The 15,546-nt window shown below is 39.8% G+C and overlaps 1 protein-coding gene across 3 annotated transcripts; it reads left to right on the top strand.

The window, feature by feature from the left end:
* The first annotated feature begins 4,406 nt into the window (after positions 1-4,406).
* Positions 4,407-13,426, top strand: LOC311620654 (C-type lectin domain family 12 member A-like). 3 transcript variants are annotated; one of them, XM_084880195.1, is made up of 7 exons: positions 4,407-4,593; positions 5,141-5,251; positions 5,387-5,485; positions 6,112-6,279; positions 7,368-7,519; positions 8,781-8,887; positions 13,166-13,426. In XM_084880195.1, the coding sequence occupies exons 2-7, from the start codon at positions 5,161-5,163 to the stop codon at positions 13,347-13,349; spliced, it is 801 nt and encodes a 266-aa protein (XP_084736321.1). In that variant the 5' UTR covers positions 4,407-4,593; positions 5,141-5,160; the 3' UTR covers positions 13,350-13,426. The 3 variants fall into 3 exon arrangements, with proteins under 3 accessions (XP_084736321.1, XP_084736322.1, XP_084736320.1); XM_084880196.1 differs by lacking the exon at positions 4,407-4,593 and adding an exon at positions 4,940-5,076 and having other exon boundaries at positions 5,155-5,251; XM_084880194.1 differs by lacking the exon at positions 4,407-4,593 and having other exon boundaries at positions 5,098-5,485.
* Positions 13,427-15,546: the final 2,120 nt, after the last annotated feature.

Here is a 15,546-nt window from a genome sequence, read left to right as displayed (position 1 = left end):
GCCAAGCCAGCTAGGCCTGACCTTTAAAATTTTTTTTTTAAAATATATTTTATTGATTTTGTATAGAAAGTTAGAAACATCAATGAAAGAGAAAGTCATCAATCAGCTGCCTCTTGCACACCCCCTACTGGGGATATGCCCGCAACCAAGGTACATGCCCCTGACCGGAATCGAACCTGGGACCTTTCAGTCCCCAAGCCGAAGCTCTATCCATTGAGCCAAACTGGTTTCGGCGTGACCTTTAAAATTTTTGTTGAAACATTAAAAGCTCTCTTATTCTCCCTAAAAAATGTATAGGAAATAGAAAACCAGTACAACTAATAATATATTTTTTAGAACATTGTATGTAATTTGAAACATTACAAACATTGAGAATTAAAATGACAGTCTTAAGCCCTCAATGGTAGCCAATTACTTAGGAAATGTACAGGAACTAACCCTGATGCGAATCAGTTTGAGATGAAGTAGTTCTTGCCTCTCATTCTAGTCTTGATTCCAAAGTGTGGCTGAAATGTATCCCTCTCCAGTTGAGCCAAAACTTCAGTGTGTAAAGTCTGCATGGGTCGCCCCCAACGTTCCTCTCCGCAGTTTTGGATTGTGAGAGGGATGTCCACCAGAATTGGGCCTAAACAGGCAGATGAATGTCCCCCTCCGCCCCCCTCGGGAACTGGGCCTCTAGTACACATATAAACATACATTAAATATACATATACCTTATTTTACACCTTAATTATGGATTAAATGTTTGAATATCCCAAAATATATGTGTTGAGCCTCTTCCTCCTAATGTGATAGTATTAGGAAATGAGCACTTGGCTAAGTAATTAGGTTTAGATGAAGTAATGACAGTAGAGCCCCCATAATGTGAATGTGTGTGTGTGAGTGTGTGTGTGTGTGTGTGTATGTGTGTATATTTGCAAAACAAGAGAAAATTGAAGCTCTAAAATAAATAATAATTGGGACTCTGATCCAGACATGAATTTGTCTTTCTTACTTTCAATGCATCTGAGAGCACCATTAACTATTAATCTTGGATTAATGGTGCTATCAGTGGTGGGGATGGGTGGTAAGGCCAGAGGGTGGGGTGGGAACTGGGTGGAGGGGAGCTGGGGAGGAAAGAGGAACAACTGTAATAATCTGAACAAGAAAGATTTATTAGTAAAAAAAAAGAAAAAAGAAAAATATATAATCTATACTAATAATAGAGATATATGCTAATTGTCTGGGATGCCATCACAGTAATAGTAACAACCAACAGGCTGCCAGGGGTTACAAGGTTGGCAGGGGGATTAGTGAGCGACCACCAAATGACTGAATAGTAGACTACATGGGGCGACCATGTTGGCAGGAGGGTTTTTGAGGGACGATCAAATGACAGAGCAGCAGGCTGCATGGGGTGACCAGGCCATCAGGGGGGGCAGTTAGTGGCGACCAAGCCAACAGGCTGGCAGGGAGGGGGGGGAGGGGGACATGGCAGTTAGAGGTAATTAGGCAGGCAGGCAGGTGAGAAGTCCTGGATTGTGAGAGGAATATCTAACTACAGTCAGATATCTTCCAAGGGGTCCCAAATTGGAGATGGTACAGGTTGTGCTGAGGGGACCCCACCTCCTGTCATGAATTTTGTGCACTGGGCCTCTAGTCTATATATATATATATATATATATATATATATATATATATATATATATATATGCCTAAATGACCATTACAGAACAACAGGAAGCTATGATGTGCACTGAGCAGGCAAGTAGGTGAGCAGTTAGGGGTGAGAGGTCCCAGATTGTGAGAGGGATGTCCAACTGCTAGATGTCCAGTTGCAAGGATTGGGCCTAAACAGGCAGTTGGGATGAGGTAGTTCTTGCCTCTCATTCTAGTCTTGATTCCAAAGTGTGACTGAAATGTATCCCTCTCCCCTGAGGGGTCCTAGATTATGAGAGGGTGCAGGCCAGGTCCAGTATGAATTTTATGCACTGGGCCTCTAGTATAACCTAATAATAGAGTAATATGCATAAATTAACCATAACTCTGGTATACCAGCCATGCCCACCAGCCAATCAGAGAGAGTATGCAAATTAACCACCATCTTTGTTGGGTTAATTTGCATACACAGGGAGGGAGGAGTGAAGACTGAAGACAGCATAGAAGAAAGAGGGAGGGAAAGTGGAAAGAAGGTGGCTTCAGCTGCTGGAGGAAAAGCACTGGCAACATGGGAGGGGTGGGGCAAGGTGCATGGTGGTGCCAGGAAGTAGTGGGGGCGGCGGGCATGGCAGATCAGGTGGGCGGGGCAGGATGGGGCACGCAGCAGTGGCATGCACAGCCCCAGAGGTGGCGGCAGTGGGCTCAGCCTAGGAGGCTGCGACAGCAACAGCGGGCACAGAGGGTCGGGCATGCAGAGCAAAGCGCACTGCAGTGGTGGCAGCATGTGTGGGTCGCAGAGATGGTGGCGGAGGTGTCCATGGGCATGGTGGGGCAGGCAGAATGGGCGGGGTGCACCCCACCTGTCCTGCCCACCCCGCCCTGCCTGCCACAGCGGGAGAGGTGGGGGAGGGGGTGGGAGAGGTGGGGCTGGCGGAAGGGAAGTCAGCCAGAAGTCTTACAGGAATATTCCTGCAACAGGTGCCTAGTATATATTACAAACACATATAAATATATTATAAATATATATAAATATGTATAATTTTGTTCATTTTGCCATGGGTATTCTACTTTATTATATTTTACCATATAAACAAACTTAGCTCTTCTATTGTCAATTGTATGAATCTTGAATGGCTTTATTCATCTTGTTTCTAAAGGTCTTTCCCACTTAAAGATAATAATTTCAAAAAATACACCAGTGCATATTTTCTTCTAAAATGTTAATGTTTTCATTTATATATATATAAATGTATGATCCACAAGGAAAATAGAAGGGCTAGTCTATTCCCACCACAAGAGGCCTTTAAAAAAAATAGGAGGCATTATGGCCTGTGGATATATTACACCAGGCAGCCAGGATGCTTGGGTCAGGTCTCAACTCTACTACTTGTCATCTGTGTGATGTTGGCTAAAGATATAATCTCTTTTTTGTTTTATTTATTTTCACTTTAAAATATATTTTTATTGATTTCAGAGAGGAAAGGAGAGGGAGAGAGAGATAGAAACATAAATGATGAGAGAGAATCATTGGTCAGCTGCCTCCTGCACACTCCCTACTGGGGACCCAAGGCATGTGCCCTTGACCGGAATTGAACCTGGGACCTTTCAGTCCACTGGCCGACACTCTATCCACTGAGCCAAATTGGCTAAGGCATAACCTCTTTTTAATTTTTATTTTATTTTATTGATTTGAGAGAGAGAGGAAGGAGAGGGATAGAGAGATAGAAACATCAATAGTGAGAGAGAATCACTAATTGGTCATCTATTGCATGCCCCTCATTGGGAACAGAGCCCACAACCAGGTCTGAGAGTCAAACCCATGACCTCTTGCTCCTTAGGTCTACACTCAACCGAGTCACAAGACCTAGGCAGGACATGACTTCTTAATAGCTCACTTCCGCATTTGTAAAATAAGGGCGATGATAAAAGTATTAGAGCTGTAAAGATAAAACTAGCATTAGTAAAGTGCTTAGGATGAGATAATCACATGTTTTGCATATTCTTTCTTTTAAATGTTGCTGGCAAGATGTTCACTCTCATATTTTTAGATAAATTTTTATAGCATTTTTCAAGTATCTGGAGGAAAATCTGTTAGTACTTTAAGTTGACATTGCTTGTTTAGATACATTAAGGAGAAGTGACTTTTTTTTTTTATTACAATATCGATACTTGCAATCCAAAAGAATGTTTTCCTATTTTTTAATTTTTTTGTTCAAGACTTTTAAAGTTTTCTTCATTTTGGTTGTGCATATTTCTAATTATTTTGTATCTATGATTTTTATTATTTAGTATCTCTTGTGAAAGGGACCTATTATTGGATTTAATCTTACTGTCTATTCCAACATATAATAAAGCAGCAGTTAATGTTTTCATTACGTACTTTAAAAAATCTTTACATATTCTCTTTAGTAAAAAACAAACAAACAGAATATCAATCCATTTTATGGTATTTATGGGGGGGCAATACCAATACAAAATTACAGGTAACATTTACTAATGAAATTAGAAATAATTTACTCAAAAACAATCGTTCTACAATCCCACCTCCACCTTACATACTTGATCAAGAAATGAATGAGTTTCTGCCCCCTGAGAATGCTGTGTCACACTTACCAGACTCCTGCTTGCATAACCCTGGAGACTCATTTCCCTCATCCTTTTGGTAACTTCCCTGAAATCTGGCTTGAATTGACTGAGTAATCTGCAGAAAGATAGCAAGGCTGAGCTCAGCTTTTCTGGTCTGCCAAACCATTTTTAGAACCTTTGGTATACCAGCATTGACCATCGGCATGCAGGCTCCCTAACGTGGTCCCTGAGCCTCAGGTCACCTTAGTATATTTCTTGTATTTTCTAGGGAAACTGGGTATTCTATCTCATCTTGGCTAATCTATACCCTACAACCTTATGGTGTATGGGACAATGCTTCCACCCGCCACCTGGCCACAAGCTGCCAAGGTAGAGTTTACACTCTCCCTTTCTCTGGGCATGCCCTTTGTGTCTTTGCTGTCTCCTGGCTGTGACAAACCGTCTCTGTCAGAACCTTTGCCATGACACGCGGAGAGAATCTATTTTTGTGGAGCAGCAAGTGTTTGAGAATTGTGCCCTCTTTGTTATTTCTCTGCTTGAAAGTTTGTGTCTAATAAATTCAATGTCTGCATCATGTTGCCCTAGTGACCGATAACCCCTTGAGCAACACTAGTAATACCCAGACACAAATTTGAAAATAACTCTGTAGTTGGTAGACATAGAGAAATAAGAAAAAGGAAGAATGTCTGGAAAGTCCTTATTACACAAATTCTCTGTTCTTGTCTGAGGCCAGAGTAGGGTTGCAGCTCATTTGTAAACTTGTTGGAGCTTCATACAGAGCTTTAAAAGCAGAAGTTTAAGCTTTAGTTTGTAAACTGAATTAAAAACACAACTCCAGCTTAACATTAAACTGTTAGTTTAACCTTCATCTTTTGTGGGTTTTTTTTTTTTTTTTTTTTTTTTTTTTGTCATCAAGCTTTCTTTTCATAGCTCTCCATGTCTGAAGAAGTTACTTATGCAGACCTAAAATTCCAGGTCTCCAGTGAGACGGAAAATATTCAGGAGTTTGACCAAGATGCTGTGAAAGGTAAGATTCTGAGCTATGGATGTTTTGTAAGGGCTTTACCAGGACCTGTTAGGGAAGAAAAAATATGCAAAATTAATGAATCAATTAAGATGTATACCGTTTACAGGCTTTTTTTGCTAATTTTGCTTTCCACAGCACCTCCTGCTCCTTCCCACGTGTGGCGTCAAAGAGCCTTGGCTCTGATTCTTCTGTGCCTTCTGCTGCTGATTGGACTGGGAGTGTTAGGAAGCATATGTATGTATTATCCTAGTTTTCTTTGTGTGTGTTTTTTTTAAAAAAAATTTCACCCAAGTATGTGTTCATTGAGAGAGAGCAACTAAGAGAGAGAGAGAGAGAGAGAGAGAGAGAGAGAGAGAGAGAGAGAGAGAGAGAGAGAGAGAGAGAGAGAGAGAGAGAGACAGAGAGAGAGGGAGAGAGAGAGAGAGAGAGAGAGGCGGGGGGCGGATATCATCGACATGAAAAAGAAACATTGATAGGTTGCATCTAGTATGCCCTACCCCCCACTCAACCCCCCACAACCTTTCGGTGTGATGGGACAATGCTTCAACTCAGCTATCTGGCCAGGGCCTCACCCATGTTTTGATTGAATGGAAGGGCACTTAGAATTGCATGAGTTTTACAAGGATGTTCACTTTTTGAATTGAGGCTTTGGAATGATTATAAGCAATATGTGAACACAAAAGGGGACTTTATAATTAAGTCCTTACAGTATTGTATTTCATCTCTTTCCCTCACTTTTGTGAAATGAATGCTTCCCTAGACCTTCACTATTCTGAATATTTCAGCAAAAAGGAGGTGATGGGTGTATTGAGGGATTAATACTTTTTATCATTTCTTTCTTTTTTTTTTTTTAAATGGAGTTTACCTAACTTTGAAAATAGAAATGGAAAAACTGGAAAAGCTACAAAATTTCAAAGACATACTTCAGAGTAATGTTTCTCTACAACTCAAGAAGATCAAGAATCTCTCTAGCACACTGCAAGAAATGGCCACCAAATTATGTTATGAGCTGTATCAAAAAGAACCAGGTAATCCTATATTCCTTGTCTGAGTTACTTATTATACAATGAACTAATCCTAGGAGTCACTTCAGAATCAGTCTTTCTTTAGGAAGACATTATTTGGGGGAAGGAATTAAATCTGGTTGACAGAGTACTTAATATTTCTATATAGTTAAAGGAAAAGCAGAAAAAAGTAATAATAACATAGACCCCAAAATTGCAGGAATGACAGCAACTTAATGAAACATTAAGCAATATTCTCTAATCAGACATTCATTAGGTTTTTTTCTGGGTAATCAATCAATAGAAGATTGAGAGAAAAATATATCTTTTTATAGGTGACTTGGTTCCTAAGTTTCAGTGAATTTTTAATAAGAGTTAGGAGAAAATAAAGGTAGGCCTTGCCCTTATAACACTTTCTGTAACTATTAAAAATAAAATATGTTCTTTGTGCCCTTGCAATGTTTCTCAAATATTCAACAAGTGAGCGCTAGAAATGGTCTATTTGAAGAAGGCAGGGCTGATGTAGGTTTGTGGGCTTGATTCTCACTACCCAATGTTTCATAGGATTAGCCTTTATTACTTTGTAGAAATATCAAAAGTGACAGAGAAAAATTAATTAATTAATTATTATCCCTGGCTCCTGGTGTAGGAAAATGTCCTGGAAGGTAAGTGTTTAATTTGAAATGTGTTGTTAAAATTATGTTTTAGACACATTGTGGTGGTATAGAGGGGCCTACAACACAAGATTCATTTTATTCATCTTTAAAATATATATATATAATTGATTTTTTTTACAGAGAGGAAGGGAGGAGGATAGAGAGTAAGAAATATTGATGAGAGAGAGACATCTATCAGCTGCCTCCTGAACTCCTACTGGTGATGTACCCGCAACCAAGGTACATGCCCTTGATCAGAATCAAACCTGGGACCTTTCAGTCCTCAAGCTGATGCTCTATCCTCTGAGCCAAAGCGGTTAGGGCCATTTTTTTCACCTTCAATGTACAAAGAAAAAAGACAAGTAAATTTGGTTAATTTAACACAGAGGACAATGGGAATAATGAGACTAATGAAGATTATCAAACACACCAAGTAGAACTACATTCTTTTCCCAGAGCACAAATGTAAACCTTGTCCAGAGAAATGGATGTGGCATGAGGACAGCTGTTATAGAAAATTTGAAAAGTATGAGACTTGGCAACAGAGTGACTTCACATGTTCTACACACAATGCCAGCCTGCTGAAGATTAAGAACGAAAGTGTATTGGTAAGGTCCTATGCGTCTCTGCTTGTGAGGAGGGAAATCATTTTTCCCAAGGTAGAATAAGTAGGAGTGAGGCATGTTGGGGAAGATCTGTATCAATCCTGACACAATTTTGGCTTATTCTAGTTGGAGTATGACGTGACTGAGACTTGGCATATTTATCTCAGGTAGCCAAGGTAAAGCATATAAAACGTTAACTTAGGACCCTAGCATCAGTCTGTCTGGGCAAATGAATAGATATGGGCCATGAATAGATATGGGGCACCCAGAATCAGATCTATAAGCATTTCCAACGTTTAGGATAATCCTTTAGGACACGATTTATGAGCATTTATCAAAAAACAGAAGATCTGGAAATTATTCCTGAGGTTTACCAATTCCAAAAGATGTGCAAAGGAGAAGATTCTTCATTTCCACCATTTTGTATCTTTTTTAACTAAGAGAGAAAGCCAAAATATACTAGAATAAGAAGATAGTTGGGATAAAATATGTATTAAAAAGCGGAATTAAGATGGGATGGCGAAGGCAAGTGCCAAGCAAATATATTGTAGAATTCCCGGGTCTCAGAAAAAGTAAGTTCTCTGGAAATTGTTTATATATTTATTTTTTCAAATATCTAAATAGTATCTCCAGATTTTAATTATTACTCAGCATTTCTGGTCTCTCAGATGGTAATCACATATTTACTTTTCAAGGCAACAGTTCATTTTCCCCATAGTCTCAGCTTCCCTACTCAAACATCTTCCTCATCCTTCATAAAAGAGAGGGAAATCAATCTACAGCTCTTCTTCATGTGTTTTTCTTCAAATGATCTACTTGTAGTATTTATTTTAAAAATGTTACTTTGGCTACAAAACTGCTTTTAAATTCTTCTGTTCTATAACCACTCTCATCTGACTTTGCTACATTTTATCCTATTCTTTCTATTTCTATTAACATATGTTTATAGTCACCTTTTTGCCTCTGGACTGAATATTTACTGCTCAATATTTGAATCCTGAAGTATGTGAACTTCATTGACTCTAAATTAAGGTTATGAATGGAATAGTAGGTCCTTCTTTGAGTGAGACATTTACTGTTGTATAAATGCTGGAAGAACTCTTATAGTAAAAAACACTGCCTCAATTTTCTTTAACAACGATGAAAAATAGTAGTATTTAATGTTAAAAACATTACCTTAGAGTTATTTGCAAGAAATTATGTTTGAGATAATATACAGAAATGGAAGATAGTTATTTTAACAAACCATCTCTATTTCCTGTAGAAATTTATAAAGTCCAAGACGTTCTATGGCATTTGGTTAGGATTATCTCCCATAAAAGATCAGAAACCCTCAAAAAAGTTGGATGAAACAATTATCTCCTCTGAATGGTAAGTCTTTAGTCACATTGATGTTTCTGGTTGATTTGAGTAAAGGAGTTTTCTTCGGGAGCATTGTAGGTTACAATTAAAACTGGCTTCAGTTGAAATTGCACCTGTAAAGCATTATTTCCCATAAGGCTTCCTTAATGCCTCTAATAATGCAAGAAGTTGCCACAAATGTCTCTCCATTATCTTGACAAATTACTAACAAACTTATGGTAGCTAAATAAGGGAGAATTTCTATGGATAGATAGTGCTTTCATCTAAGGTAGGGGTGTTGAACTCAATCAGAGAAGGGGCCAAAATCTAAAATCCAGCCTAAATCGCGGGCCGAATGGTTTACTGAACAGTCATAAACTGACAATGTCATAAACTGACAGCGGAGTGCAGTGATGACAGCGTGGTGCGGGCCACATTGCAAGGCCTGGCGGGCTGGATTTGGCCCACGGGCCTTGTGTTTGACACATGTGATCTAAGGGAACAATAAAAGCCAACAAAATTCAGTGGAGTCTAACATGTACTTAAAATAACACTAAGTTCTGTGATTTACAGATAAGCGAAAGATGGATTCTGCCCTAAGTTCTTAACCATTAATTGTATGACTAGACTAGTTTTAAAAAATCTACAGATAAAAAGAATATAAACTAAAAATGCTTCAGTCAGAATAACAAAACATAAACTTTAGCTTTGAAATTTGTTTTATAAACTGACATTTGAAATGGCCACCTTGAATGGAAATTCTAGAGATAGAAGAGAATTTTTGGTAAAAAGAATAAAATGAACTTGGGCATGGTATATTGCATATATGCTATAATATATATAAACTATTTCATTGTGTATATAATAAAGAGGTAATATGCAAATTGACCATCACTCTAACACACAAGTTGGCCACTCTCATGTAGTCAAAGATGGCCACCCCCAATGTGGACACAAGATGGCTGCCAGAGGATGGTTAGCAGGGGAGGGTAGTTATGGGCAACTAGGCCTTCAGGGAAAGGCAATTAGGGGCAATTGGGCCAGCAGGGGAGCAGTTAGATGTCAATCAGACTGGCAGGGGCATTGTTAGGGGGTGATCAGGCTGGCAGGCAGAAGCTGTTAAGGACAATCAGGAAGGCAGGCAGGCGAGCAGTTGGAAGCCAGCAATCCTGGATTGTGAGAATGATGTCTGACTGCCCATGTAGACCCGATTCCACCAATCCCTCAAGGGGTCCCATATTGGAGAGGGTGCAGGCTAGGCTGAGGGACACCCCCCACACATACACACAAATTTTGTGCACTGGGCCTTTAGTGCAATTATAAATGGATTAATATGTTGTATTTGTTCAGCTTGTAATGAGGAAAAAAGCAAGACTTACATAAAAGTAATGTCAAAATTTTATTGGTAGCATATAATCCTTTTAATTTCAGAAGTAGACAAAATTGGACTAAAGAAAGAAACTGAGTCTTAACCTGTTGCATACTGTTGCAAGCCCATGAATTTACACATACCTGTTTGTTGAGGTCACATCAAGCTGGAGTGAACTCAGGGTGACTGTGTTGAGGTGTTGCCACACTGAGTCTAAACTCTGAGATTCCTGCATATTCACTACCTTGGGCTAGACAGTAAATAGAATCTTTGGCTGCTTTTTGTTTTGATTGTTTTTTCTGTTAGACAAAAAAAGTAGGTATAGGAATATGAGTGAAAAAACAAGGCATCTCTAGCTTCGGCCGTTTGCAATGACAGGATAGAGTAGAGGATAAGTACAGATATATTTAAGGAGAAAAGGATATATCGTTTAAAGACCTCTTTTGGAAAGAAGGACTAGGGGTAGAGGTAATGTGTGTATCAAGGGAGAGTATAAATGAGGTTTTTTTTTTGAAAAAGTAGAATTTCCATGTGTTTGCAATTTTTGCTAATCCTATCTAATAAATCTGGAATATGCTAATTGACCCACATGCCATTACAAAGATGGCAATGCCCACAGCCAATAGGGAAGGAATATGCTAATTGACTGTCCCACCCTCAAAGATAGTGGCGTCCACAGCCATAAGATGGTGGTTCCCAGTTCCCTCAGCCTTGCTACACTTCTGCCTCCAGTATCCCCCAGTCCTCTTAGCCCCCAGCTGCCCAGGGCCAGCCTGAGGCGCAGGCAAGCCTCAGATGGCAGCTGCCCAGCCGCCCAGGGCCACCCAAGGCTCAGATAACTAGGGCCGTCCAAGGCTTGCTCTACTGGCAGTGGCAGCAGCAGAGGTGTTATGGGGCATCGCCTTCCCCTGATCGCTGGGTCACCTCTGGCCCCTGAGGGCTCCCAGACTGTGAGAGGGGGCAGGCTGGGCTGAGGGATTCCCCCTCCAGTGAGTGAATTTTCATGTACCACGCCTCTAGTGGGAAGATAATCTATAATGTGCTGGAAACATAATAGATTATTTCTAATTATAAATAAATAATACTGAAATAAAAATTATGTGCTAATATATGTATATATTATATTTGTATATAATACATAATTACATGTGTTGCATATATAATTCCCTCTTTGAACTTTTTTTCTGGAAAAGGGTGTGATCAATGACATCAGTATATCACCTCAAAAAGAAATTTTTACTTTTGAATATTTAATTGATGAACTTATTTATTGATTAATGATCATTATCAGCTCAAGTATTAATACTAATTTTTTTCAAAAGATAATATTTTCAATTTATAAATTTGTGTTAATGCATAATCCCTGACCAATAATTTTATATTAGGGGCTTGTAATAATTCAGAACTTCAGAGTGAAAATCTCTAAAAATAAAACACCTAGAGGGAGAGAAGGGGGTCTTAACATATAGTTACAGGAAAAAAAATTGACTTTGTGTGGTGGACACATAGTACAATATCTATAAAATCAAAGCATAATATGCAAATCAACCAAACAACTGAACAGCAAAACAACCATCCTTACAACCTTCTGGACGACCACGGTATGACACACACTGGCGCCAGGCCAGCCAAGGCAGGTGCAATGCAATTGGTCTGGGGCCCTGCCATTGTCCCACGATCATCCCACATATGGAGGCCCAGGCCATCCTCTGAGGGGCAGTGGATGAGGGGGCACCATGATTGATCATCCCAAAGAGGGAGGCCTAGACTACTCGGCCAGCGGCACTGTAGTGGATGGGTGGGGCCTCCTTCTATGGTAGGGGTGTCGAACTCGATCAGAGAAGGGGCCAAAATCTAAAATCCAGCCTAAATCGCTGGCCGAATGGTTTACTGAACAGTCATAAACTGACAATGTCATAAACTGACAGCGGAGTGCAGTGATGACAGTGCGGTGCGGGCCACATTGCAAGGCCTGGCGGGCTGGATTTGGCCCGCGGGCCTTGTGTTTGACACATGTGTTCTATGGGGTGATCAATCTGGGGGCCCCACAATCAATTGACCCATAGAGGGAGGCCCAGGACAGTCAAGTGATCACACCTCATGCCTGTCACCCTCAGAGGGAGGCAACTGGTGGTGATGGATGGGGGAAGGGACTGTGTGGCACAGATGGCAAGTAGTGGCAGTGGTAGGGGCAGGGCCAGCTGCTAGCAGTTGGGGGAAGGAAAGCCCTGATAGGGCCTCATTCCTGGCCAGGCCTTGGGACCCCACCTGAAGGGTCCCAGATTGTGAGAGGGCACAGGCTGGGATGAGGGACAACTCCCCACCATGCACGAATTTTGTGCACTTGCCCTCTAGTATGTTAATATTGATATGACCAATGTAACATCAATAAATCTAACTTTAAAAAAAGAATTTTAAAAAAAGAACTTTTAAAAATGGACAAAAACTTAATAAAATGTGGTATACTGTCTTTATCATGAAAATAAAATTAAAAAAACCTAGAGGGATATATCACTTGGGGATAATGTTGAGCTTAAGGAATTATATTAGGTTAATTATTGGCTTTGGTAATTATGAAAAGTATTTGAAGAGGACAGTGTTAAAGATTTACTACTGAGCCAGTTAGACTAGAAAATCTAATGGAATTGCATTATTCCAAATCATATTGGGTATTAGGGAATGGAGATGCTATGTCTAAAAGAAGAGTAAATATCCTTGATATGAGAAAGAGAACAAGGCAGAGAAAAATAAGGCAGTGTATGACATTGTATATATGTCAATAAAAATGAGTAGCCTGAATGCTGTAAATAATAATTAAAACTTACTTTAGATGATGCAGAGCCTAGGAGCAATGATATACTGGAAAAGCAATTTCTGTCTTTGTGAATATGTTTCAAATGTTTGACCAGTCTAGTGTAATTCATTATTTTATTTTTCAGGTTTACAAGAAACACAAGTGACTTAAATGGTGAAAAATATTGTGGATGTATATATGAACCATATGTTTATTATGATTTCTGCACTAACAAAAGAAAAGGTATATGTGAGAAGTTAGCGAATCCAGTGAAGATTGAGAGCATGCTAATGAATGAAGAACAAGATGGAAGAATGTTGTTAGTGTAATTATTTTGCCTGAGCAACTTTAAGGTACATACATCTTGTGGACCTCACAAGTGGAATAAAGATGCTGTGAAACTAAATTTCTGCCTCTCTCCTAATAATTTACATTTTCAAATTTATGGGAGCTCCTTTGTAGGTAACTAACTGCTTTTCTCTCACATCTTTTAATATTCTCTCTTTGTCTTTAACTTTTTACATTATAATTATGATGTGCCTTGTTGTGGACCTCTTTGGGTTCATCTTGTTTGGAACTCTCTGTGCTTCCTAGACTTGTATATCTATTTCTTCACAAGTCTAGGAAAGTTTTCTGTCTTATTTTTTTCCTAAATAGTTTTTCAATTTCTTGTTCTCTCTCTCCTCTTCTTCTGGCACCCCATGATGTGAATGTTGGTAGGCTTGAAGTTTTCCCAGAGCATGCTTACACTATCTTTATTCTTTTGCATTCTTTTTCTTTTTGCTGTTCTGTGTGGGTGCTTTTTGTTTTCATATATTACAAATCACTGATTTTATTCTTGGCTTATCTTCTCTACTGTTGATTCCCTGTAAATTATTCTTATTTCAGTTAGTATATCCTTCATTTCTGACTGGTTCTTTTTTATACTATTGAAGTCTTCACTAAGTTCATTGAGCATCCTTATAACCAGTGTCAAGAACTCTGCATCTAGCTGATACCAGTTTGGCTCAGTGGTAGAGCGTCGACTGTGGACTGAAAGGTCCCAGGTTCAATTCCGGTCAAGGGCATGTACATTGGTTGCCGGCACATCCCGGGTAGGGGTGTGCAAGAGGCAGCTGGTCGATGTTTCTCTCTCATCAACATTTCTAACTCTCTCTCTCTCTCCCTTCCTCTCTGTGAAAAAATCAATAAAATGTATTAAAAAAAAAAAAAAAAAGAACTCTGCATCTAGTAGATTGCTTGCCTCCATTTTATTTATTTCTTTTTTTAAATTTTTATTCTGTTCTTTCATTTGGAACATGTTTCTTTGTCTCTTCATTTTTGCAGACTCCCTGTGTTTATTTCTATGTATTAGGTAGAGCTATTACATAACCCAGGCTTGGTAGTATGACCTAATGTAATAAGGTCCAGTGGCATGGTCTCCCTAATAACTCAAGCTGGGTACTTGAGGTGTGCCCCCCCCCATGTGGGCTGTACACCCTTTTGTTGTAATTGAATCTTGATTGCTATTGGAACACCAGTATGTGAAATATACCCAGGCTGATAAGTTGCAAGGACTCTCTGTGACCACTGACCACTGACCTCCAACATCATGGAGAAACAGTTGTGCAGGGACCCCTCACACAAAGGAATAATTACCGTATTTTTCGGCGTACTTCAGTAGGGCTCTGGAATCCACTGAGTCCATCCCTTGAGTGTGTCATTTTTGTAGGTGGTGGTGTTTCAACATGGTCTGAAGGTATCCACTGGCTGTGCAGCTCTGGAGTCTCCTGGGAGGTGTAGGTCAAGGTCAGCCACCATCTGTACTCTGTCCTGTGGGATCCCTTAACACGACCCACGTGGTTCAGGGCCCACTCAGGGTCCAGTTTCTGGAGAAGGCCACACACTAAAATGAAGAAAGACTGGAAAAGAGTTAATTTGGAAAAATGGGGGCCAGGCAGGAAGTCACCCTCTAGTGGGAAGACTAACCCCTGCTCTGGCTTTTTACCATTCCTTTTATTGAGATTCTGAGACAAAGACTTCCCCTTAGGGGGGAAGTTCCAACAATAGAAAATCAACAATAATTTACATATGATTAACATTAAAGTTTCCTCAACCATCACTACCTCAACTAGACAATGAGTTAATAGCTCCGACCATTCAGAGCCATCAAGGTTGGCTAGCTCTTTTTACTTTTACTATCAGGGAACAAATGTTTGGTTTTGGTTAGCCAGCTCTTTATACATTTTACCTCCAGTGACTCAACTTAGAGTCAATGAGTTAATAGCTCTGACCATTCAGAACCATCAAGCCTGGCTAGCTCTTTTTACATTTTATTACCAGTGACAATGTTAGGTTTCGGTTCCAGCACTGTCCAATGTTACCCTTCTTAAACTATAATGTGATTGATAGATGGCTGCTTTTTGTGATGGATTTGGAGGTGCCCAACCAAGATCAAACTGTGAATCAAGGCTGGCTGCTGCTAGTGCTGGGCCTGGGGCCACTTGGTGAGAGGTATGGTGCTTACTATAGCTAGATGCTGCTTGA

This window comes from Pipistrellus hanaki (assembly GCF_964339955.1).
Source record: "Pipistrellus hanaki genome assembly, chromosome: 3".
NCBI lineage: Eukaryota > Metazoa > Chordata > Mammalia > Chiroptera > Vespertilionidae > Pipistrellus > Pipistrellus hanaki.
Note: the sequence above shows the minus strand (reverse complement) of the source record. Positions and strands in the feature narration are given on the sequence as shown.

Coding starts and splice junctions, on each gene's coding strand:
- LOC311620654 (XM_084880194.1), top strand. CDS start 5,161: ATGTCTGAAGAAGTTACTTATGCAGACCTAAAATTCCAGGTCTCCAGT. Junction 6,280..7,367: donor GCTGTATCAAAAAGAACCAG/GTAATCCTATAT, acceptor TTCTTTTCCCAG/AGCACAAATGTAAACCTTGT. Junction 7,520..8,780: donor TTAAGAACGAAAGTGTATTG/GTAAGGTCCTAT, acceptor TATTTCCTGTAG/AAATTTATAAAGTCCAAGAC.